This window comes from Notolepis coatsorum (assembly GCF_963971535.1).
Source record: "Notolepis coatsorum genome assembly, chromosome: 17".
Classification (NCBI taxonomy): Eukaryota; Metazoa; Chordata; class Actinopteri; order Aulopiformes; family Paralepididae; genus Notolepis; species Notolepis coatsorum.
In genome coordinates this window covers 33,345,195-33,369,093 of record NC_140181.1, presented here as the reverse complement: position 1 = coordinate 33,369,093, position 23,899 = coordinate 33,345,195, and the positions used below count along the sequence as shown (strand labels likewise).

General features: G+C 46.6%; 1 protein-coding gene across 1 annotated transcript in view; it reads right to left on the bottom strand.

Annotated features, from left to right (window-relative positions):
- fgd1 (FYVE, RhoGEF and PH domain containing 1) overlaps positions 1-23,899 on the bottom strand; it is a 121,210-nt gene that overhangs the window by 30,604 nt on the left and 66,707 nt on the right. Inside the window, exons 2-4 of the mRNA XM_084333909.1 lie at positions 3,462-3,746; positions 2,905-3,112; positions 185-938 (exon numbers count right to left, since the gene is read on the bottom strand). Of these exons, the coding sequence (XP_084190035.1) occupies positions 185-938; positions 2,905-3,112; positions 3,462-3,746 (1,247 nt within the window). The remainder of the gene's footprint in view (positions 1-184; positions 939-2,904; positions 3,113-3,461; positions 3,747-23,899) is intronic.

Sequence of the window (23,899 nt, the reverse complement as noted above, 5' to 3'; positions counted from 1 at the left end):
TCTCTCCCTGTCTCTTTCTCTCTGTTTGTGTGCGTGTGTGTCTCTCATTCTCTGTGTGCCTCTCTCTCTCTGTCTCTCTCGTTCTCTGTGTGCCTCTCTCTCTGTCTCTCTCTCTATCTGTCTCTCTCTCTCTGTGTCTCTCTCTCTCTCTCTCTCTCTCACTCTCTCTCTCTCCTCCACCTACCTCTGAGGAGTCCTGTCTGTCCGTCTTAGCTGGAGGTAGAACTAAGGTGAGCTCTGTCTCGTCTCCACTCCCCTCCTCCTCCTCCTCTAGGTCACTGTCTCCCTCCTCAGAGTAGCCTCTCCTCCCTCTACTCCCTCGCATCTCCTCATCCCCCTCCCCAGCGTAGGAGGAGGAGCTGGACAGACGAGGGAGGGCGGGGCTACATGGGTAAATCACGCCCCCTTCTTCTACTCCGGCAAAACACAGCTCCTCGCTGTGGGAGGGGGAGCTGATGCTGTCAATGCCGCTGTCCCGATTGGCTAACTTCCCGTCCGTCTGCGAGGAGGGGAGGGACAAGCGCTCGGAGGGGATTTCTGATGGGATCTTCGGTTGCTCCGCGACAGGTTGTTGCTCTCTCATCTCCACGGTAACCACGTTGTCAAGGTGTCTCTCGGTCTCCGAGGCGCTGTAGCCTGACTCCATGGACAGACGTTTCTCACAGACTTCATCGCGGCACGTGGCGGCCAGCTCCTCATCTTCATCATCTTCATCGTGAAACTCGTCCTCTCTTTCGTCCTCGTCTCCGCCCACTACTGTGACATCATCTTGAACTTTGACCTCAGAGGTGAGGTCTCTGGCGTTGGGAGGAGCTGATGATGATGATGAGGATGGTGGTGGTGATGGTGGGGGGGTGGAGCAGTAGGAGGCGGGGTCAGGTAGTCTGGGTGGGAGAGCCACTCCCCCTGTGATGTCAGGAACCACAATGATCTGCTCCCTGGGAGACACAAAGACACACAGATTTGAATCAACAATTCATTCAAGTAATTTATTTTTCATTCAGCTTCCCTTGTTGAGGTGATTAGACAACAACTGTCCTACTGTCACTGTCCTGTCCTACTGTCACTGTCCTGTCCTACTACCACTGTCCTACTGTCACTGTCCTACTGTCACTGTCCTGTCCTACTACCACTGTCATACTGTCACTGTCCTGTTCTGTCACTGTCCTGTCCTACTACCACTGTCACTGTCCTGTCCTACTACCACTGTCCTACTGTCACTGTCCTGTCCTACTACCACTGTCCTACTGTCACTGTCCTACTGTCACTGTCCTGTCCTACTACCACTGTCACTGTCCTGTCCTACTGTCACTGTCCTACTGTCACTGTCCTACTGTCACTGTCCTGTCCTACTACCACTGTCCTACTGTCACTGTTCTACTGTCACTGTCCTGTCCTACTACCACTGTCCTACTGTCACTGTCCTGTCCTACTACCACTGTCCTACTGTCACTGTCCTGTCCTACTACCACTGTCCTACTGTCACTGTCCTGTCTTACTACCACTGTCCTACTGTCACTGTCCTACTGTCACTGTCACTGTCCTACTGTCACTGTCCTACTGTCACTGTCCTGTCCTACTACCACTGTCCTACTACCACTGTCCTACTACCACTGTCCTACTGTCACTGTCCTGTCCTACTACCACTGTCCTACTGTCACTGTCCTACTGTCACTGTCCTGTCCTACTGTCACTGTCCTGTCCTACTGTCACTGTCCTGTCCTACTGTCACTGTCCTGTCCTACAACCACTGTCACTGTCCGGTCTTACTACCACCGTCTTACTGTCACTGTCCTGTCTTACTACCACTGTCCTACTACCACTGTCCTTCTACTGTCACTGTCCTGTCTTACTACCACTGCCCTACCGTCACTGTCCTGTCCTACTACCACTGTCCTACTGCCACTGTCCTGTCCTACTACCACTGTCCTACTGTCACTGTCCTACTGTCACTGTCCTGGCCTACTACCACCGTCTTACTGTCACTGTCCTGTCTTACTACCACCGTCTTACTGCCACTGTCCTGTCTTACTACCACTGTCCTACTGCCACTGTCCTGTCCTACTACCACTGTCCTACTGCCACTGTCCTGTCACCACTCTCCTGTCTTACTACCACTGCCCTACCACCATCCTACTGAGACCTGGTTCATGGTGGTTTGGGGTGTGTTTAAGTGTTAAGTGTTTAAACCAGTGCCATGAGGTACAGACTCTCTGGGTCAACAGAATATCAAAGTCTCAGCAGCTGAAAGAGAGAGAAGGAACCATGAAGCAGACCTATAAGACACAAAATGGCCACAGCTGTCATGGTTTTTGTCAATCCCTGTTCCCTGTGGTTAATTGCCTCATGGGTCGGCAGGTGTGTGGGCTTGATTGCACCTGATGCAGTCCAGCTGTGCCTATGGCCATGTGGAGTCTATTTAAGTTTGGAGATCGCAGTGTCAACTGCTTTTTCATTTCCTAGTGTTGGTTGTCCTTTTGGTCACGCTCATTATATTGAAGTGTAGTCTGATCTCTGATTCAGAATTGAGCTTTATGGTAGTCATTCTTATTTTAGGCTACTCACGTGATTCTACACATAAACTCCCTTAGTGGAGGTTTATTGTTTTACTTTTTCAAATATAAACTCCTTTATTAGGAGGTATCCTTGTGGCTTATTTACTTTTATACTATACCTCTTTATTGAGAGTAGTCCTGTTTTTTGGGACTTGATTTATTTTCTTAATTACTCACTTTGAGATTTCCACCTGTAAAGGTTGTTTTCTGTTTAATTTTTCCCCTCTCCTAAAATATCTGCGTAAGCAGTCTAGTGGTTGTCCGTGTCACGGATAACTTTAAGAGTTCCTGTTATCTGCTCATGACCCACACACACACAGCCCTCACAACAGCTACAAACCCATCTTACCTCTCAAACTTCTCGATGAGTGACAGCACACAGTTAGGGGAGGAGGTGCCCTCGGTGCGGGAGGGCAGGGTGGGCGGAGTCTTGCACCCCTTAGGGTCTGCTGGAAGGGACCGACACGGTGGAGGAGGGGGGAGGGGCTTTTCTGGAGCCCGGGGGCGTGGCCTAGATACCCCTGCCTGCTGCTGGAGGTGGGGGGGCTTTGGAGGAACTGACAAACAATACTGACTGGTTATTCATTCATTCAGTCAGTCAGTCATTTGTTTATGTATGTATGTACAGTAAGTATGTATTAATTCATTCACTCACTCATTAATTGATTCACTCATTAATTTTCTAGACAATATTCACTAATAAAGTTGTAGGGCTTTAGAGGAACTGAACACTGAAACCTCTATAATATATCTTTATATAATTGATAAATAACTGTATATAAATATCTCTGTATATATCTTTATATAATTGATACATATATCTATATAAATTAATATCTGTATACTGTATATTTTCATATAATTAATAAATATATCTGTATCTGTATCTGTATATAAATATCTCACCCTGTGGTTTGGGGCCTGGTAGAGGAGGTCTGGTCTTGGTTGGTGCTGGAGGTACCGTGGTAGCGCTGAGTCCTGGCGGCTCAGGATTGTCACTGGAGCAGCAGTACTTTAGACCCGCTGGGCCTGGGGAGCGGTCCAGGGGAGCAGTCCCACAGCTGGGCCCAGGATCAGAGCTCAACCGCTGGGGCGTGTCAGCATCCACACTCTCCTGGTGGTTGCAGGGAGAGCAGGGAGGCTCCAGGGACAGACTTTTAGTTAATAACCTGGGGCTGGAAGAGGAGGGACCTGGGAGAGGAGAAGAGAGGAGAGCTTCATTCATTCTGTGAATACGAACATGGAAGACAGCTGTGTCAGTAGAGGGACAGGGAGGTGTTTGGGGTGATACTTCTGCACAAGCAAAACTTAAGGGAACGTATCATAACCGGTTTGTGTTTGAAAGCATATTGAAAGAAGAAACCATAAACTGTGACTGTGTTCTCCATACAGAGCTTAATTTAAAGCACGATAGCACAGACCCAAACACATCCACCTAATTCTACACCTCAATCAGATATAGGACCAGCTATAAAGTCAGTATACAGATCTAGGACCAGGAGCTAACTGCTGTGTTTAGTAGTCAGTATATAGTATTATCTGATGTAGGACCAGCTAACTACTGTGTTTAGTACAGTAGTTAGTATACAGTATGATCTGATCTATGACCAGCTAACTGCTGTGTTTAGTAGTCAGTATATTATAGTGTTATCTGATGGTCTAGGACCAGCTGTTTAGTAGGTGACATACTGAGGCTCTGCTGCTATACTGAACTGCTGCACTGCAGAGCTCTGCCCAGCACCATTAGTGTGTGTGTGTGTGTGTGTGTGTGTGTGTGTGTGTGTGTGTGTGTGTGTGTGTGTGTGTGTGTATGTGTGTGTGTGTGTGTGTAACTATTAATGCTGAGAAAGCTAATATAGCTCTTGTAATGCTTTGTAAAATGGGAGAGAGAGATAGAGGGTGAGAAAGAGGGGTAGAGAGAGAGAGGTAGAGAGAGAGGTAAAGAGATAGAAAAAGAGACAGGCAGAGAGAGAGGGAGAGAAAGAGAGGTGTGGAGAGAGAGAGATAGAGAGAGAGAGAGAGAGAGAGAGAGAATTGCAAATAATAGTTTATTTATTTCTACTCAATATTTTAATATTCATAATATTTTTTGTACTGCTTTGGAAACATGGGTTTCTCAGCTATAATTAAAATAATAATAATAAAGCTTATTTGAATTTGAGAGAGACATTTCATTTGAGGAAATATAATCTGAGCTGAAAATATAACTAACAATAACACAAGCTCCATGAGCCATTTTATTCAGAGATGTTATGTTCCTACATAAATTGATTGATTGATTGATGGATTGATTGAATACTTAATTGATTCATTGGCTTGATGATTTATGATTGATTGTTAATCAAATGTGACTATTATCTTGTTTACTGTTTATCTGATTACTTTGTCAATAAATACATACATGAATAAATGAATAAATGAATAAATGAATAAATAAATACATACATACATACATACATACATACATACATACATACATACATACATACATACATACATACATACATACATACATAAGGGAGATACTACTGCCACGGGCAGAGGAGAGTCAATTAAGGAGTTGATTAGGACTGATGGAATACACCTGTGCACGTGATCACCCACATCCCATACACACACACACACTAGGGATGGGTACCTTTCACATTTGAACCGATACCGGTACCGGTACCTGTGAATCGATACCGGTACCCAACGGTACCTTTTTTCGGTACTTTAGTCTCAAGAAATTTAATTTACCTACCTCAGTCGTAAAAAAAAATATCCAAACTTCAAATAACTACAATTTTGACAGTTTTCGGCTTGTCATTGCTCCGACTGCTTTGTTGTTGAATCAAGTCAAATCCTAGGTAAGCATATATTGTGCGTGTGAACGTTGACATGAAAAGAAAAAAGTAAAAAAAAAAAAAAAAAAGTAAAAAAAATAATTAATAAAAAATATTATTTTTTATTTTTTTTTATTTTTTTTTCGGTTTCTCACTTGATTCGATACTCGGTAGTACCGACGTGTTTCGGTTCGGTACCTCAAAAGTACCGAATTCGGTACCCATCCCTAACACACACACACACACAACAGACACACATAACATAAAACCCTAGGAAAGACAGAGTAGAGTTGAGTGGAGGTGAGGAAAGAGCAGAGAGAGTGATATACGGAGTTTGTGAGGTGAGAGGAAGTGCTATGCAGTAATCTCATGGTCTTTTAGGCTACGTTCACACTGCAAGCCTTAGTGCTCAATTCTGATTTATTGCTCAGATAAAAAAAATTGTTTGGCTGTTATTATTTATTAATTTATTTAGAATGTGGTCAATGTCAGATTCCAGTGTGAACTGGTCAAGCTCCTGAACTGACCTGCATGTGCAAATGAACAATAATGAAGATGGATATAAACATGGAGGACACTGAAGTCACAGTTTATGGTTTAATAAGTTAATGTGCAGTGGAGGCCAGCTAATTCATGAGCAGATGATAATGGGGGTGAGGAGGAGGTGAATGAGAGACATTTCTTCTTATTATGCTTTCAAACACGGACAGGTTATGATACGTCTGCCCCCCCCCCAAGTTTTACAGAAGAATCACCTCAAATTGTGAGGATTCGCCTGTTCCCTGGACCTTTTTTCCCTGTCTCCTCACCTCACCAGCCCCCACCCTTGTGAGAACTTTTCCCTGCCTCCTACTCTTCACCAGCCCCCACCCTTGTGAGAACTTTTCCCTGCCTTCTACTCTCCTTCACCAGCCCCCACCCTTGGACATTCTGTTCCTCTACCTTCACGCAGCTGTCATAGTTTGTGATTAGCGCCCCTGAGGGCTTTATATACCTGGACCTCCCTTCCAGTCCTGGTCGGGTCGTTCTGTATCTGTGTTCACTCTGTGTTCATGGAGTTCTGTACGTTACCATCCTGTACGTTACCATCACCTGCCGCGTCTCCGGCGTGAGACGACGTGCCAGCCATCACCACCTGTCGCCGTTTGCCTGGAGTGGGACACCGTCTTCGCTCTCTAATTCTCTACGGGAGGTTTTCCAGTGTTCCCACTCCAGACGTCAAGCCGGCTCGTCATCGCTCCCGATTCCACGGGAGGAAGGCGTCACTTCGTGATCCTCGTTCCTGGGGTGAGGCTCGTCGTCGCTCCCTAGTATTCCACGGGAGGACGGCGTGTGCCCATCCCGTTCCCCTTGGACCCAGGCTCGTCGTCGCTCCCTAGTATTCCACGGGAGGACGGCGTGTTCCCATCCCGGTCCCCTGGGACCCCCTTTGTTCTGCGCTGCCCGTCTGCAGCATCCGAGGAGGAGGATCTCCGTGCCCGGCCCCCGCTGTCGGGCCCCTGTCTCCGTGCCCGGCCCCCGCTGTCGGGCCCCTGTCTCCGTGCCCGGCCTCCGCTGTCGGGCCCCTGTCCCCGTGCCAGGCCCCCGCTGTCGGGCCCCTGTCTCCGTGCCCGGCCTCCGCTGTCGGGCCCCTGTCCCCGTGCCAGGCCTCCGCCGTCGGGCCCCTGTCCCCGTGCCAGGCCTCCGCCGTCGGGCCCCTGTCCCCGTGCCAGGCCTCCGCCGTCGGGCCCCTGTCCCCGTGCCAGGCCTCCACCGTCGGGCCCCTGTCCCCGTGCCAGGCCTCCGCCGTCGGGCCCCTGTTCCCGTGCCAGGCCTCCGCCGTCGGAACCCTGTCCTCATCCCTGTAAGCAGCTCTGGCCCTCGCCCTGTCCAAGGCCTTAACCCTGTTCTCTGTCCCTGTCTCCAGCCCGCCTCTCCGGGCCTCTGTCCCTGTCCCCCTCTCCAGTGCCCCTGGTCCTGGTCCTTGACATTTAGCCCTGGCCCTGTCCCTTAGCCTTAGTCCCTTAGCCTGTTCGCCTCTTAAAGGCACAGTGCCGCATTTTCCATATTTCTTTGACTCTAGTGTTTTTGTGTTCTCCCTTAAAGGGACTGTGCCGCTTTTTGTTCTATAATAAATATTTGCCCTGTTTTGGCTTACTCTCATACCTGTCTTGTGTTGTGCGATTGGGGTCGGTTACAAACCATAACACAAATACTTATAAAGTCCCTCCCTGTCCCTCCACTGACCACCTCCATCACAGCTGTCTTCCATGTTTGTGTTCACAGAGTGACTCCCGCCAGCTCAGAATTGTGACGAATGTCAATCGAGAGTGACGTAAAAAAGAAAAAATCGATTGAACTGTTTAGACTGAGGTTGCATTGCAAAAAAGCAGACCTGTATCCTGAATTGAAAAGATCAGATTTGGTGTAATTTGTGCTGTTCACACTGTCATGAAAAAAACAGATCTGAGTTACATATGAGCAAAAAATATGATTTGGTCCACTTTTGCCTGCAGTCTGAACGTAGCTTTAGTCTCTTGTTGAACGTGTTGGAAGGAGGTTTGTTGTGAAGGGCCAGATTAAACCGAATATATATATTTATTTATATATATATATTTAATTGTATTTGTATATTCTCTAATATTCCCTGATATCCCTTGTATATTCCTTGTACAATATGCATTGAATATCCATTCTAGCCTACTGAACATCCCATAATAGTCTCCATTCTACTATTGGTCGAGACCTTGGTACCAGGCTGCCATACCCCTCAGACCCAGTTCAAACGTACCGCTCCACATGTACGAACAAGTCCTAGTTCCGCGTAGGAATCTGACTACCGCACCACTAATGGGACTATTTGTTCATAGTGCGTATATATACTGCGCTACTAAAGTAGGACTTTCTTTTCAGTCCAGTTTCTTACCCTCCAATAGAGTCACAGACGTAAAGCCTCCCCGCGACGCCACGTGTGGGAGTAAGGCCAAGTTCGCCTACCATCGGTATTGAGACATCGTGTATATTAATATTTGAATAGTCATATTTGGCACTATATCGTCGAGTTGGACGTAGTCTATTAAGCTAATAATAGTCTGTTAATATATAGTGCTTCGTGCGGTGAGAATACTACCGTAGTCAGTACCCCATCGTTTCGGGCAGAGAACTGGCTGCTTATCCAGGGTGGTTGACCCCACGTGAAGCTACACCCTAGGAGCCCCAGAGCCGACGAGCGAGTGGACCTGTATACCGGATTATTCTACCGACGACAGCCCGCCTTCCCAGGCACGGATTATGCTTTGTATACTTTGATTATTCCATGGATAAAGACCCCCGACACTGCCGTGTGTTGGAACCCCCCCCCCCTGGAGAGGACGCAAGGTGAGGAGACGCTCTGCAAGACGAGGTCGCTTCACGTCTCTCCCCCGTGGACCGGAGAGAGCCGGCCCACAAAGAGTCCATCTGCTTTCATCTGTGGTCCAAGGATCGCCGGCGCATTGAACGGCACTACAGTGGGTTCACCTGGGATACCCTTGGCCGGATGAGGCAGCCGGATTCTACCCCCCCCCCCCCCTCCTACTCCTGTCGGCTTACAAGCGACCGGATTAACCCCCCTTAGTGTATCCAGTATATAATCATTAAAGTATCATTGCTGTTATTCCTTAAACTATTCCAGGTCGTATATGTACCACCTGCGCCTTCAGAGATTGGACATTCTCTATTGATATACCGACGAATACTCTTGCCATAAAAGTGCATACTAATTCCATTCATAAATGTGATTGATTTGATTAAGTGCTTGCTCTACACACCATCGCTGTGTAGAAATAAAGACCTATTTCTAATTCGTACATTTGTGTTGGATCCGTTTCATCTACGTGACAGTGTTCATCATAATATATTTATGCCGTGTACTGGGTGGCCGAATATTAAGTACAAAGGTAGTGGTAGTAAGTATCATATCTAGTAATACAGTCAGGGAATTGTACCCCTCAGTTACAAGGTTGCTATTATTTGTTTGGTGCAATACAGCTTTTTGACCGTACATCGGTAAGAAGTAAGGTTTTGACAATATTTTGTGTTTGGACAAGAAATGATAAGTTGCTTTGTGTGAACTATCTTCAGTAAACTTACTGAGTAGTGTGATCCAATTCTCTCAATGATACACACCACATAGTTGATTACAAGTGGATACAAGTCATTAAAAGCACTAAACTAAAGTAGCGACCTAAGTGGCATTGAAGTTGGAAAGAATCTGCCACTAAAGGCACAGTTTCTAAACCAATATGTTGTCGTCTCAGTAGATGAATCAAGACCTTGTTCATCCATCAGTTGTTTTTTTTATGCTGAGTGAGTTATGTCCTGAAACATGGTAAACACTCTGGTCAGGACTACATTTAACCTCTTGAGCCCTAGCCCTATTTTCTGAAAATCCGCCTAAAAATACATACCTAAGTAAATGGAAGATTGCTCCACTACAAGGTCCATTTGCATGTTCTTGGTATCTAGGGACATCTATGGATCTCAGGGAATGTATTCCAAGTGTCAGAAATATTGTGTCTGTTACTAGGCTTGAGTAAATTGTAATGAACCAAAGGAGAATATCAATTATATTTTCTTCTTTATATATAATTCACTTTGACAGTGAATAACACCATGCTAAAAATGACCAGACATGAAAAACTCGTGCAGCACCTTCTTGAGATCACGTGTACAAAATATCGAAGCAAATTAAGAAGGTTTTGTAGACACAGTACTGAATTCTGCCATCTGGACACATGCAATTTGAAATATTATTATAGAATATAGACTATCATATCAGGCCTATAAATTACCAAATTATAGCCAAGTCGCACATCTATGGATCGGGCCAAATCGCCCCCTTTCCAATGGCAGAGTTCAATCTGGATTTAGTATCACCAGGCGTGATCCACAAACCGTGAATGAAATCGACTGTAAGTACAGTTACTTTTTTATTCTGTGAATTTCTCAGCCATTTTTCATCATATTGCAACACCGTTTTCTGCTAGACGTTCACAGAAAGGTAGATAAACTAACTGCATTCTAATTTATGCCAATAATGTTCAGGTTTGTGGCAGATAATCCCGAAAAACAAGAACAATTTAAAAGTTAATCCACAATATGATGTCATATGATTGACAGGAGCTGGCTTGAGCTGGGTAGTGTCGTTTTTCGAAATTCCAACGCCCATCGAAAGGCCTGGGTCTCCTCTCCTCATATGACTACAAACAAAATGGCAGCACGCGTTTCCTCTCGTCGATATTCGCTAGTTTCTGAATATATTTCCAAAACTCATATTTCACTAATAACACTTTAACCTATTGGTAAACAAACGTATTGCTGAATACTATAAATTATGTGGATGGACTGTATATGTATCTATGTATGTGGATGGTTTATATATTTATATACATTATATGTGGATGGTTATATATATATATATATATATATATATATATATATATATATATATATATATATATATATTAGTGCTGTCAAACGATTAAAATATTTAACTATATTGTCCATAGTTAACTCGCGATTAATCGCAAATTAATCGCATTTTTATTTTTAATTTTTTTTTACCTTAAACAGATCTTTTTCAAGTTCCAAGTTTTAATACTCTTATCAACATGCGAGTCAACAAATGCTTGCTTTGTGCAGCCATTTAACACAAAAGGATGACCCTCATGCATTGAAAATTTGCATCAAATTCAAAACAGAGTGATGCACAAAATAACATAAAAGAAAATAATAATTTAAAACAATGAATAAAGTGTGCATGAAATAATAGGGGAAAGAAAACGTTAGGAACTTGTTACATTCACACACACAAGGGCTGATTAATCACACACCCCCCTCTCTCCCTCACACAAACACTCTCCCAGCTCCTTTTCTCTTTTGCCCCTTCCTCATCTCTCTCACCCCCCTCTCTCTCTATATCTCACACACACACACACACACACACACACACACACACACACACACACACACACACACACACACACACACACACACACACACACACACTTCAGAAACAAACATAGTATCAATGAGAGCATCAATAATACACCTGAGTGAAGTCTAGTAAAAAAAAAAAAAATTTTTTTTTTTTTTTTTTTTTTAGTTAATCTTGAGTTAAAAAAATTAGTGGCATTAATAGAATCGGGAGTTAACGCGATATTAACGCGATATATTTGACAGCCTTAATATATATATATATATATATATATATATATATATATATATATATATATATATATATATATATATATATATATATATATATATATATATATGTGGATGGTCTATATATATGTATGTGTGGATGGTTTATATATTTATATATATATATATATGTGGATGGTCTATATATATGTATGTGTGGATGGTTTATATATTTATATATATATGTAGATGGTCTATATATCAGAGATGCTCACAAGTCATTTTATGCAAGGTCAAGTCTTTATTTCCTTTTTTCAATTATTAAGCATGCACCTTTAAAAAAAAATAACACCCTGGTTCTCGTGTTGTCAACGTTGTTTAGATGAAGGAACAGTGCCTGGTCTCGAGCCAGATGCACCAGTGATCCTGTAAAATCATTCATGATTCAGAAAACTCAGAAATAAATGCACCTCAGCTGTGAGAAAAATTTATATTAATAAATATTATTCTGGCCAAATTCTGGAAAGTAGTCAACTCAAACAAAAAACAAAACCACTAATTCCCTACATACACATGTTAAAGTAGATAACTGTGTGATCTCTGATCAGAACAAAATGTGTCTTGCCTTTAACAGCAACTTCACAGAGGTCGGTCATTTATTTGATAGAAACTATACAGGACTCCCTCTTGTTTTTTTTTATCTACTTTTTCTCCCATTTTCTATTTTTCTCCCATCCCAATTTCGTATCGTCCAATTCTACCCTCCCCTGTCTCGAACGCGGTTAGGCCATGCCTCCCACAAGCAGGCTGTAATGTGGACGAAGCCATACATTGCACGAGTCCCCTCCGGTACTCGAGGTAGCAGCCGTCGCATCTTTTCACCTGTACAGCGCGATCTTTCAGCGTTGGGGGGTCTGCGCTTTGGAGGGACGCCGCCCCAGTCGCTTCCTGATTCTACTGCGCAGGCGCACCAACCGACCTGTAGGAGTCGCTGTCCACAACGTCCGATCCCCACCCATCAGCTTCCCACCCCCTAATACTGCCAAATGTATTAGTATGAACGACCAGCAAAGCTGAATGCAATGCGGAGAGCTGGGCTCGAACCCAGCGTCTCCTGCATTGGTGGTGAGTGCCTTGCCCACTGCACCATACCTAGCCGCCCTCAGGACTCCCTCTTGTTGATGCTGTTACTGATTGTTCACGATCCGTCGATCCGTGGTCTTCTCCTTTCAGCCCTTTTCACTTACTGATGTACTTGGTGCCTTGCATTGTATTGATCCAAAGTGCTCTATTATTGGAGAGGGCAATTTAACTGGCTGCCCCAGTTATTACTAAACAGTGAATGTATATATTTTTTTTCACCATTGCCACAGGGTGTTTTCCTCTAGTTTTGGAAATCTTCAGAGCCAATCACAGCACAATTTCAGCCACCACATTGATTACTAATTACATAATTTTGACTTTAGATAATAGGAAACACTGTGCTGCTCTCTTTATAGATCTGATATAAGCCTTTGATACGAAACATACACCTGCTTTTAAAAAGGTTATCTAGTATGATAACAAGAGAACAAGATGGATGATCTCAGAGCAAGGATTAGATTCCAACGGGACGTGAGGGATGGTTGAAGCCATCAACACCAGATCAAAACATCATCCCATCTGATTCATTCTCTGTCATCTGCGCTGATCAAACTGAGGAGTCTGGAAAGTCAAGAGTCACTTTATTGTCCCATCAGCTGGGAAATTTGTCTTGGGCTTACACCCACACTACAGCCACAGACACATACATACAGACATGACACAACACAACTGACTCCAAACAGAGGAAATAAACAATATAAAAGATACAGTAAAGTACCTGCACAGCAGGATGTCTGGCAACACCACATTAGAATAGTATACCCAAATATCGGTTAAATTAATGTAACTTATTCTAGTCTTACCAATAGCAATAGATTTTAGAACACCTAGATTTATCGATAGCAATAGTAATATAACGTTAATGCAACAAAACGAATGCCTTGCTTTGTTAATCATAACGTTGATGCAGTAGCGTATGTCGTTGTGTTGGCTGTAATGGACATGAGAATAGCAACACTGTGTACACATTAAAATTGCGATTATAATCGATTCTAACATTTTCAAATCGATGCAGTTGAATTTTCCCCTTAGGATCGATGCATTGCGATGCATTGTTACACCCCTACACCAAAGTCACTGGCCCACTGTGCGTGTATGTGTGTGTGTGCTAACTTGGCTATAGCGTTATCAACAGCAGAGGTGGGCAATAGGGTCCAGCTGCAGCGCCGGAGTGCAAGCGGTGTGACGTAATTGGCAGAATCGACTGTCAATCAATGGTCTACCTGACACGCAAACTCATAAACAATGTTTCTGTACTGGAGGTGTACAGTATTTCAATAGGCAACCCTGAAAGGAATATTTTTCTAGAAGAGCAACACTAGCCAAAACATAGGCATTGTATGCATAAAAGGGGCAAAAGCTCAAGTTAAGTGACTGTTACTTTTGTAGCAGTAGTTCAATGTCACTGCCTTTTTTATTAGGCCTAGTTGTTGGCCTACAACTTTGCCACAGTAGGCATTAGGCATTAATCACTTAATAGTTCAAATGTCTGTGTCCCATTCCCGTTTGCACACGCAGATACACACACACGCACACAGTGGGCCAGTGACTTTGGTGGTATGTGCTATTGCACAGATGTGTGTCCCGTTTGCACAGTACAAATATACATTTATTTTTGAAAAAAAAAAACGGTTGAAATATTTTCACTGTGCTCCTAAATATTTTTGTGTGCTCCTAAATTTCTTTGTGTGCTTCTAAATTGTTTCATTGGGAAAAAGGTTAGTGTAGAGCCCTGCCTGGGTGTTCCAGGTTACTGTGTTATCGACAAAAATTCCAAAATACTTATATGAAGAGACCTGTGAGATGGACTGTTTGTGGATGACCACAGGCCTGTTGTTACAAAGGATCAGATTAAACCGAATATATATATTTATTGATTGATATATATTGCATAGTATTCGTATATCGTTTGATATCCCTTGTATATTCCTTGTACATATACACGGAATATCCCTTTAGCCTAGTACGGACCATGATGTTTCGTTCTCCTATTGGACAGCGGTCCACAGGCGCCAGGGCCGTGCCTCCAGAGTCAGGTTCAAAGCCACCGTCAAGACATGTCTGTACATGCCCGGCCTTGCCCAGGAATACGAGACAGAAATGAGGTTGGCACTAGATTGTTCGCCGTGCATATAAATATGGCGCAGGTGAATACAGAAGTAGAGTTACCCAATAAGTTGAAGCCTCACCCACGATACTCCGTGCGGTGAAGTATGGCCTGTTTGGCCCCAAATAAGAGCATTGAGACCGCGTGCGAATTAATAACTGAATTGTCAGAGTTTGGCGCTATACCGTCGAGTGCGACATATTTCTATTAAGTCAGTAATAGTCTATTTGTGTATAGTGTATCGTGCGGCTAAAGTTCTACAGTGACCAGCATCACCAACGCTTCCTCGTACCAGCTAGAGTGCTTATCCAGGCTGGGCTGCTTTCATGGCGCTTTCACCCGAGGAGACCTAGACGAGAACCGTGTGGACATGTACACTGGATTAATCTACCCGACGACTACATAGCCCTTTGCGGCTGGATTATATTTGTTTTGGTCCTGTGATTTATGGAGCGGAGAATCGCCGACGCCTACACGTGTGGGATTTACCCTGTGAGGAGCCACGTCGAGTCTGCGCCTCAGAGAGCCTGAGGCCGGCTAGCTTTCTTCACTGTGGAGCTACAGTCTACGGAGAACAGCTGTATTCGTCTGTGGACCAAGAGACTATTGCACCGTCTCCTGTACTTGGAGTCTCCTTAGTCATCGTTGACCAGACTCTCTACTACCGACAGATCCTCTACCCCTGCTGGCTTACAACCGGGGGGACCCTTCCAGTATCTCCCGCTATATATTACTAGTGTACCATAGATATAATTCCCTAAGATTCAGGTTGTATAATTACCTCCTGCGTAACCAGAGAATGGACATTCATTATTGATTTGCCTACGCACATTCCTTTGCCTTACAAGAGCATCCAAAGTATAATAGAGAAGTATATTATGTACCTTTTGCTGCAATAAATACTTAATTACCACTTTGTGTGGAACCGATTCATTGTGGGAAGTGTTCATCATATTTATATATCATGTACTGTATGGCCAGTAATTAAAGTACATAAAGCGGTAGTGGTTTAATGATACCATACTTATCAATACAGTCAGGGAATTGTACCCCTCAGTTACAATTGGTCCTTCGAGCCGGAGGGTAACTAGTGTAATATTAATATAGTGGTATTAATATTGACATGGCCTATGATGAACACTCAAAAAACGGTTCTCCTAAAGTAGATCGCCCGCAGCGTAGACGGCAGACACCTCAGTACTTAGAGGATTACGTTGCCAATATACTACCTAGCTTTCTACAGACGGTAAACGCGGAAAAAGTAGATAGTAAAATTATGTCCGACCCTATCGACCAGGCTACCCCGCCAATAGAGGCCCTAGTGGGTTCTAACGTAACTGACCAAGCTCACGGTAGGGACCAGGAGGGACCCGACATGACTTTACCCCCCGCCAAGACCGAAGAAGTAGTCCCCGGAGAGCTCCAGGATAAAGACAGCTCTCCAGGGATGGAACTCTACCCGCTACAAGAAGAGGAGAGCACCCCGGAGATGGATCTCCAGGACTTGCCACAGGAGAACAGATCTCCAACGAGTACTGCCAGGAGCGGATCACCTCAACCAGCGTCTTCCCCCAGCGAGGCGGACAAGATGCTGGCACAGGCATTCCTCGCCAGCCGAGCAGCCTCAACAGAGCGCGATCGACTCCAAGCACAGACGCTTAGTGAGCGCGAACATTCTTCCATGGAAAGAGAACGCCTTCAGGCGCAGCAACGGAGCGACGAAGATCGTATACGTCTAGAGATTAGACGCCTTCAGACGGAAGAGAATATGGTAAGGGACCGGGCCGAAGCCCAGCGCGCCGCCGCCGAAGCCCAGCGCGCCGCTGCCGGTGCCCAAAGAGAAGCAGAGCGCGACCTCGCTCTCACCAAGCGCGAAGCCGAGCGCGACCGATTACAAGCGCAGATAATGGAGCAGCTGATCACCAGGGCAACACCCCCTCCCTCCGCACGGGGTTCCAGGGCCTCGTCAAGACAAGGGTCAAGGGCACCCTCCCCTACCCGATCAAGCGACCCTGAGCCCGACCACCAGAGAGAGCCTATACCCCCCTCCGAACCCCTTCCCCGACCGGTCCAAGTGAGACCCAGCTACAAGGAAGAAACGGTCTACACCGCGGAGAGGCTAAATAGACGACTACAGGATCTAGAGGACCTGCCAGAGGAAGAAGAAGAGGGAGAGGAGGAGAGTCAAGCCCGACAGCATCACAGTACTCCACAGGACCAGGAGGTCCAGTACAGCCCAGGCTCTACCCCCGCGGCTCTGCGCTACAGACCCCCGACTCAATTCACGGGTGACCAGCCCGACCAGCCCCGAGGAACAGCACCTGGATACGCGGGCCATGGTACCCAGCAGGTACCAGCCCACCAAGAGGCGTAAGAGGAGACTCGCCTAGGAGGCCTCTCTTCCAACGCTCACCGATGTGCCAGCCATCCATGGCATCATACATTGGCACACCGACGTTTCCGGACTTCACCCACGAGAACAGAGCACAGTACACGGAGCTACGAATGTGCTTAGAGACAATGATGTCCGATGTAGCTGATGAACCGTACAAGTATGCTATCCTACTGAAGCACCTCAAGGTGCCCCGAGCGCACAATATAGCGCTGGCCTATGCCACCTCTACTACCCCATACACAGCGGCTCTAGCAGCACTCGACCAAAGATATGGACGCATATGGGACTACGTAATACAAGAGATAAGGCATATTGACCGCCTACCCCCAGCCACAGACAATCGCTCACTAGATGACCTGTCTATCAAGGTACAATCCCTGGTAGGGATGCTGGGGGCGCAAAGAGAAAAGGGTATGCACGAACTGTACGCGAACTCTAATGTCGAGAGGATTTTAGAGAAGCTTCCGCCCGCCCGACAAGAGCGCTTCAGGCGGCAAAGAGACCACCGTGATCCTAACGGTCCCGAGCCATCCCTCCTAGACCTAGCCGACTTCCTGGCGAGAGAAGTCAACAGCCTACGGTTGGATACGTTCATGCGGAGCACACCAAGCTCCAGAGAGGGACCTAGGAGAGCAAACAATGGCCGCAGATTGGTGACCGTCATGCACCAATCAGAATCAGTACCGAGCAGCAAGAACCACAGTACCCCCTCGATGAAAGAGAAGTGGAAGATGGTGTGCCCGTACTGCGAAAAGGAACACTGGTTGTCACAATGTGACACGTTCAAGAAGATGACCGCCGACGAGGTGAGTCAATGGATAAAGTCCAACCGACGCTGTTACCGATGTGCGCGCAGTCACATGGCAGCCGATTGCCGCTTAAAGAAGAGGTGTAATCGGTGTGACGGAGCCCACCTAGATGTCCTACACGACAGTAACAGAAGAAAGCCTGCACCCTCAAGCAGCACAAAGGCAAGTGTTATGTACATTGACCCCGCCAGCAGCGGGGGCGCCCGGGTGCTCTTAAAGGTGGTCCGCGTAACACTGAGTTACCAAGATAAGGTCATGGACACTTACGCCGTCCTTGACGACGGGTCAGAGAAGACCCTTCTCCTCGCGTCCGCTGCGGCCCAGCTGGGGCTGCGGGGGAGCGAAAACCAGATGACGATTCGGACAATAAGAAGAGATCTAAAGACGATAAAGGGCGAGAATGTCTCCTTCACTATCGCAGCAAGCGGGCAGCCAGAGAGACGGTATAGGATTACTAATGCTTTCACCAGCCAAGAAATAGGCCTGTCGCAGTACACCTACCCCATCGCCAAGCTGATGGATAAATATGTGCACCTGCGTCAACTACCTATACCGCTCATAGACGGTGCCACCCCGACCCTGCTGATAGGCTCCGACCATGCAGACCTCATCGTCCCGATTGACCGGGTCCACACAGGGCCCAGAGGCTGTCCTGCAGCAGTCGAGACCCGCCTAGGATGGACATTACAAGGCCCCCTCGCTAAGTCTCTTAACCGAACAGCAGCCACTAACTGCCTCCACTCCAGAGTGACAGAAGAAGACACCACCCTCCTACAGCATGTCGAGAGGCTATGGACACTAGAGACAATGCCCTTTAAGAACGAAAAGAAAGACATTCGTTCCAAGGAAGACATCTACGCTATAGCCCTCCTCGAGCAGGGGACAAAGACAGTCAAAGTCAACGGAGTGATGAGATACGCAACTCCACTCCTGAGGCGAGAGGGTATGCCTACCTTCCACGCCCCAAAAGAAGCGACGGAGCGGTATCTATTGAACACAGAGCGGCGCCTAGCCAGAGACCCCGCTCAAGAGACTGTGTACCGCGCTGAGATTAACAAGCTAATCACAGCGGGACACATAAAGAAAATTGACATTAAAGAGGCCGATCAGACGACCGAATCATGGTACGTGCCGCACCACAAAGTCCACCACAACGGCAAGGATCGTATTGTGTTCAACTGCAGCTACCAGATCGGATCACAAAATCTGAATAAAGAGCTCTTGCCCGGCCCAACACTCGGCCCCTCTCTACTAGGCGTGTTACTACGTTTCCGCCAAGACAAGGTGGCCATCAGCGGCGACATCAAAGGGATGTTCCTGCAGGTGAGACTAGTGGAGGAGGACAAGCCCCTGCTGCGGTTCCTATGGAGAGAGAGGATCGGGGATGAGCAACCAGCCATCTATCAATGGGAAGTCCTCCCTTTCGGAACCACATGCAGCCCATGCTGTGCTACGTTTGCACTGCAAAAGCACGTCGCAGAGGACCCAGCAGCTGATGAAGAGGTCCGACAAAGTGTAGGAAATAGTTTCTACGTGGACAACTGTCTGCAAAGCGTCTCGACGCCAGAAGAAGCCGAGGCCCTTCTACTCAAGCTCCGCGCCTCCCTGATCAAAGGCGGCTTTGATCTCAGGCAGTGGGCCAGCAGCGACCCGCAAGTATTGCGCAGCCTCTCCCCCGAGGACAAGGCAGCAAGCAGCGAGACCTGGATGGCGACCATCCCAGGAGAAGCCCAAGAAATGACATTAGGACTAGTCTGGCGCTTCAAAACAGACTCGCTCCATTATAAACACACACCCCTGACCAAGGAGCAGGGAAGGTCGACTGCACTACCGACCACCAGACGGAGTGTATACAGAACACTCGCCAGACAATATGACCCGTTGGGATGTATTCTACCTTACACCACCAGGGCAAAGATGATTGTAAGAGCGTTATGGGACAAGGACCAGGGCTGGGACGACCCCATACCCGAACACCTTGCATCCACATGGAGAGAGTGGGAGACGGAACTCAGCTCACTCCCAGGTGTCAACATACGCCGCAGCTACTTCCCACCCACAGTGAGGCCGGAGACGTGCCAGATGGACCTGCACGTCTTCAGCGACACCTCCGAAGTAGCCTACGGTTCGGTGGCCTACTTGCGTGCCCGAGAGGAGGGAGGAGAAATACATACTGCTTTCATCCTGGCTCGCTCAAGAATAGCCCCACGAAAGCAACAATCTATCCCGCGTCTAGAGCTCTGCGCAGCCCTAGCAGGAGCGCAACTCGCCACGTTAATCCAACGTGAACTCACCATTCCGGTGCAAAGAACAATCTTGTGGTCAGACTCCACGACAGTACTCACATGGATCCGGTCTGATTCGTGCAGATACAAGGTCTTCGTGGAAGTCAGAGTCACAGAGATTCAAGATTTAACAGAAGTAGCAAGCTGGAGGTATGTGGACACAAAACACAACCCAGCTGACGTCATCACCCGGGGAATGTCCCTGGATGACCTCACCCGTCACAACCTATACAGTGACGGGCCAGAGTTCCTCAAGCTCCCGGAAGAAGAGTGGCCTACACCCACCCCACGGGAAGCGAGTAAAGAGGCCGAAAACAAGAAATCTATGTTCTGTGGATTGAACACACTCGTCTCCACAGACCCCGACATAGACGATTGCCTCACCCTAGAGAGTGCGCAGCTAAAGACATTCCTGTGGCACCACCCAGAGGTTCAGCTCACTACTGACATTACAGCAGCTGACTACGAAGAAGCAGAACTTCTTCTACTACAACGAGCCCAGAGAGACTCGTTCCCCGATGAGCTAGACTGTCTACAGGGAGCAAAGCCCATCCCATCAGACAGCAGACTGCTCCACCTAGCCCCCGAGAGCGACGCCCATGGTCTCATCAGAGTGGGTGGTCGTCTGCGGAGAGCTCCAGACTTACCGGATGACGTCAAGTACCCGATAGTCTTAAACAGCCGACACAAGGTCACAGAGCTGATCATAAAGAAATACGACGAGGATGTGCATCACGCCGGGGCAGAGAGAGTCTTCGCGGAGATCAGACGTCGTTATTGGATACTGCAAGGGAGAGAAGCAGTGCGGCGCTTCCAGCGAACCTGTCTATTTCTTTATTTCTTTATTTCAGATCCCCATTAGTCACTGCCTCAGCAGCGACTATTCTTCCTGGGGTCTGGATCCAAACATATAAAATTAAACAAGAATAATCAATAAACAACATAAAAACAAAACAAATATCAATAAAACACCAATAAAATATACAAACAATTATAGAACATTAAACCAATTAAAATCAGACATACAACCAAATATGTATGCCAAATTTTCTAATATAGAACAAAAACAAATATCAATAAAACAACAAATATCAATAAAACAACAAAGACAACAAAGACAACAATAACAAATATCAATAAAACAACAAATATCAATAAAACAACAAAGACATCTCAGAGCAAACTAAAATGTGCTCAAAAACAGCACAACATTCCATACACTCATACTCTAATACTCATAACCACTAGACAAACACATTCCAAAACAACACATAACCCATAACCTAGACTGTCGTAAGTGGCGAGCGCAGCCCAGTATACCCCGGATGGCTGACCTACCTCCCTGTCGCCTCCGACTCGGCGACAAGCCTTTTCACTCCACCGGTATGGACTGTTTCGGCCCGCTGTATATAAAGAAAGGAAGAGGAACCGAGAAGCGGTGGGGTATTGTATTCAAATGCATGACCACCCGAGCGATGCATATAGAACTCCTTCCAACCATGAGCACAGACTCATTCCTTATGGCCTTCCGAAGATTCACATCGCGGAAAGGCAAACCGTCTATATTATTGTCTGATCACGGGACAAACTTCAAAGGCGGAGAAAGAGAGCTGAGAGAGAGCTTCCAAGCTATGGGCCCAGAACTTAAGACCCACCTCGCTCCATCCCAGATTGACTTCCAGTTTAATCCCCCGAACGCACCTCACTTCGGTGGAACTTGGGAACGAGAAGTACGTTCAATAAAGACAGCCCTGTACGCCGTGCTTGGGGCCCAGACCGTGGCGGAAGAAGTCCTAATGACAGTCCTCACGGAGATCGAGGGAGTATTGAACTCAAAGCCCCTCGGTTACGTCTCAAGTGATGTAGCAGATGTCGACCCAGTCACCCCCAACACACTCTTGATGGGGCGGCTGGACCCCGCGCTACCACAGACAATGTACAGGCCTGAAGAAGCGAACGGCCGAAGAATGTGGAGGTACAGTCAAGTATTGGCTGACAAGTTTTGGAACAGCTTCCTACTCCACTATCTACCGTCTCTACAGACCCGCCAGAAATGGGTGAAAGAGAGAGACAATTTGACAGAAGGAACAGTCGTCATGATTATCGACCAGTCACTACCCCGAGCTATGTGGCCGGCTGGCCGCGTAAGCAAAGTGATCACCGGTGCCGACGGAAAGGTCCGAGCAGCCGAAGTGCTCGTCCAAGGACGGATCTACACCCGACCCGTGGCGAGGCTAATAGAACTGCCAAGGCTCCCCGATACTATCGATGACGACCATGACCCCATGACTTTGTGAACTGCCCGACCCCTCACAACAGACATTGAGTAGTGGACAGTGCGGTTAATCTGTCTCTGCTTAGCTAATTAGCTGGGACTAATTAGGAGGCGGCTGTTACAAAGGATCAGATTAAACCGAATATATATATTTATTGATTGATATATATTGCATAGTATTCATATATCGTTTGATATCCCTTGTATATTCCTTGTACATATACACGGAATATCCCTTTAGCCTAGTACGGACCATGATGTTTCGTTCTCCTATTGGACAGCGGTCCACAGGCGCCAGGGCCGTGCCTCCAGAGTCAGGTTCAAAGCCACCGTCAAGACATGTCTGTACATGCCCGGCCTTGCCCAGGAATACGAGACAGAAATGAGGTTGGCACTAGATTGTTCGCCGTGCATATAAATATGGCGCAGGTGAATACAGAAGTAGAGTTACCCAATAAGTTGAAGCCTCACCCACGATACTCTGTGCGGTGAAGTATGGCCTGTTTGGCTCCAAATAAGAGCATTGAGACCGCGTGCGAATTAATAACTGAATTGTCAGAGTTTGGCGCTATACCGTCGAGTGCGACATATTTCTATTAAGTCAGTAATAGTCTATTTGTGTATAGTGTATCGTGCGGCTAAAGTTCTACAGTGACCAGCATCACCAACGCTTCCTCGTACCAGCTAGAGTGCTTATCCAGGCTGGGCTGCTTTCATGGCGCTTTCACCCGAGGAGACCTAGACGAGAACCGTGTGGACATGTACACTGGATTAATCTACCCGACGACTACATAGCCCTTTGCGGCTGGATTATATTTGTTTTGGTCCTGTGATTTATGGAGCGGAGAATCGCCGACGCCTACACGTGTGGGATTTACCCTGTGAGGAGCCACGTCGAGTCTGCGCCTCAGAGAGCCTGAGGCCGGCTAGCTTTCTTCACTGTGGAGCTACAGTCTACGGAGAACAGCTGTATTCGTCTGTGGATCAAGAGACTATTGCACCGTCTCCTGTACTTGGAGTCTCCTTAGTCATCGTTGACCAGACTCTCTACTACCGACAGATCCTCTACCCCTGCTGGCTTACAACCGGGGGGACCCTTCCAGTATCTCCCGCTATATATTACTAGTGTACCATAGATATAATTCCCTAAGATTCAGGTTGTATAATTACCTCCTGCGTAACCAGAGAATGGACATTCATTATTGATTTGCCTACGCACATTCCTTTGCCTTACAAGAGCATCCAAAGTATAATAGAGAAGTATATTATGTACCTTTTGCTGCAATAAATACTTAATTACCACTTTGTGTGGAACCGATTCATTGTGGGAAGTGTTCATC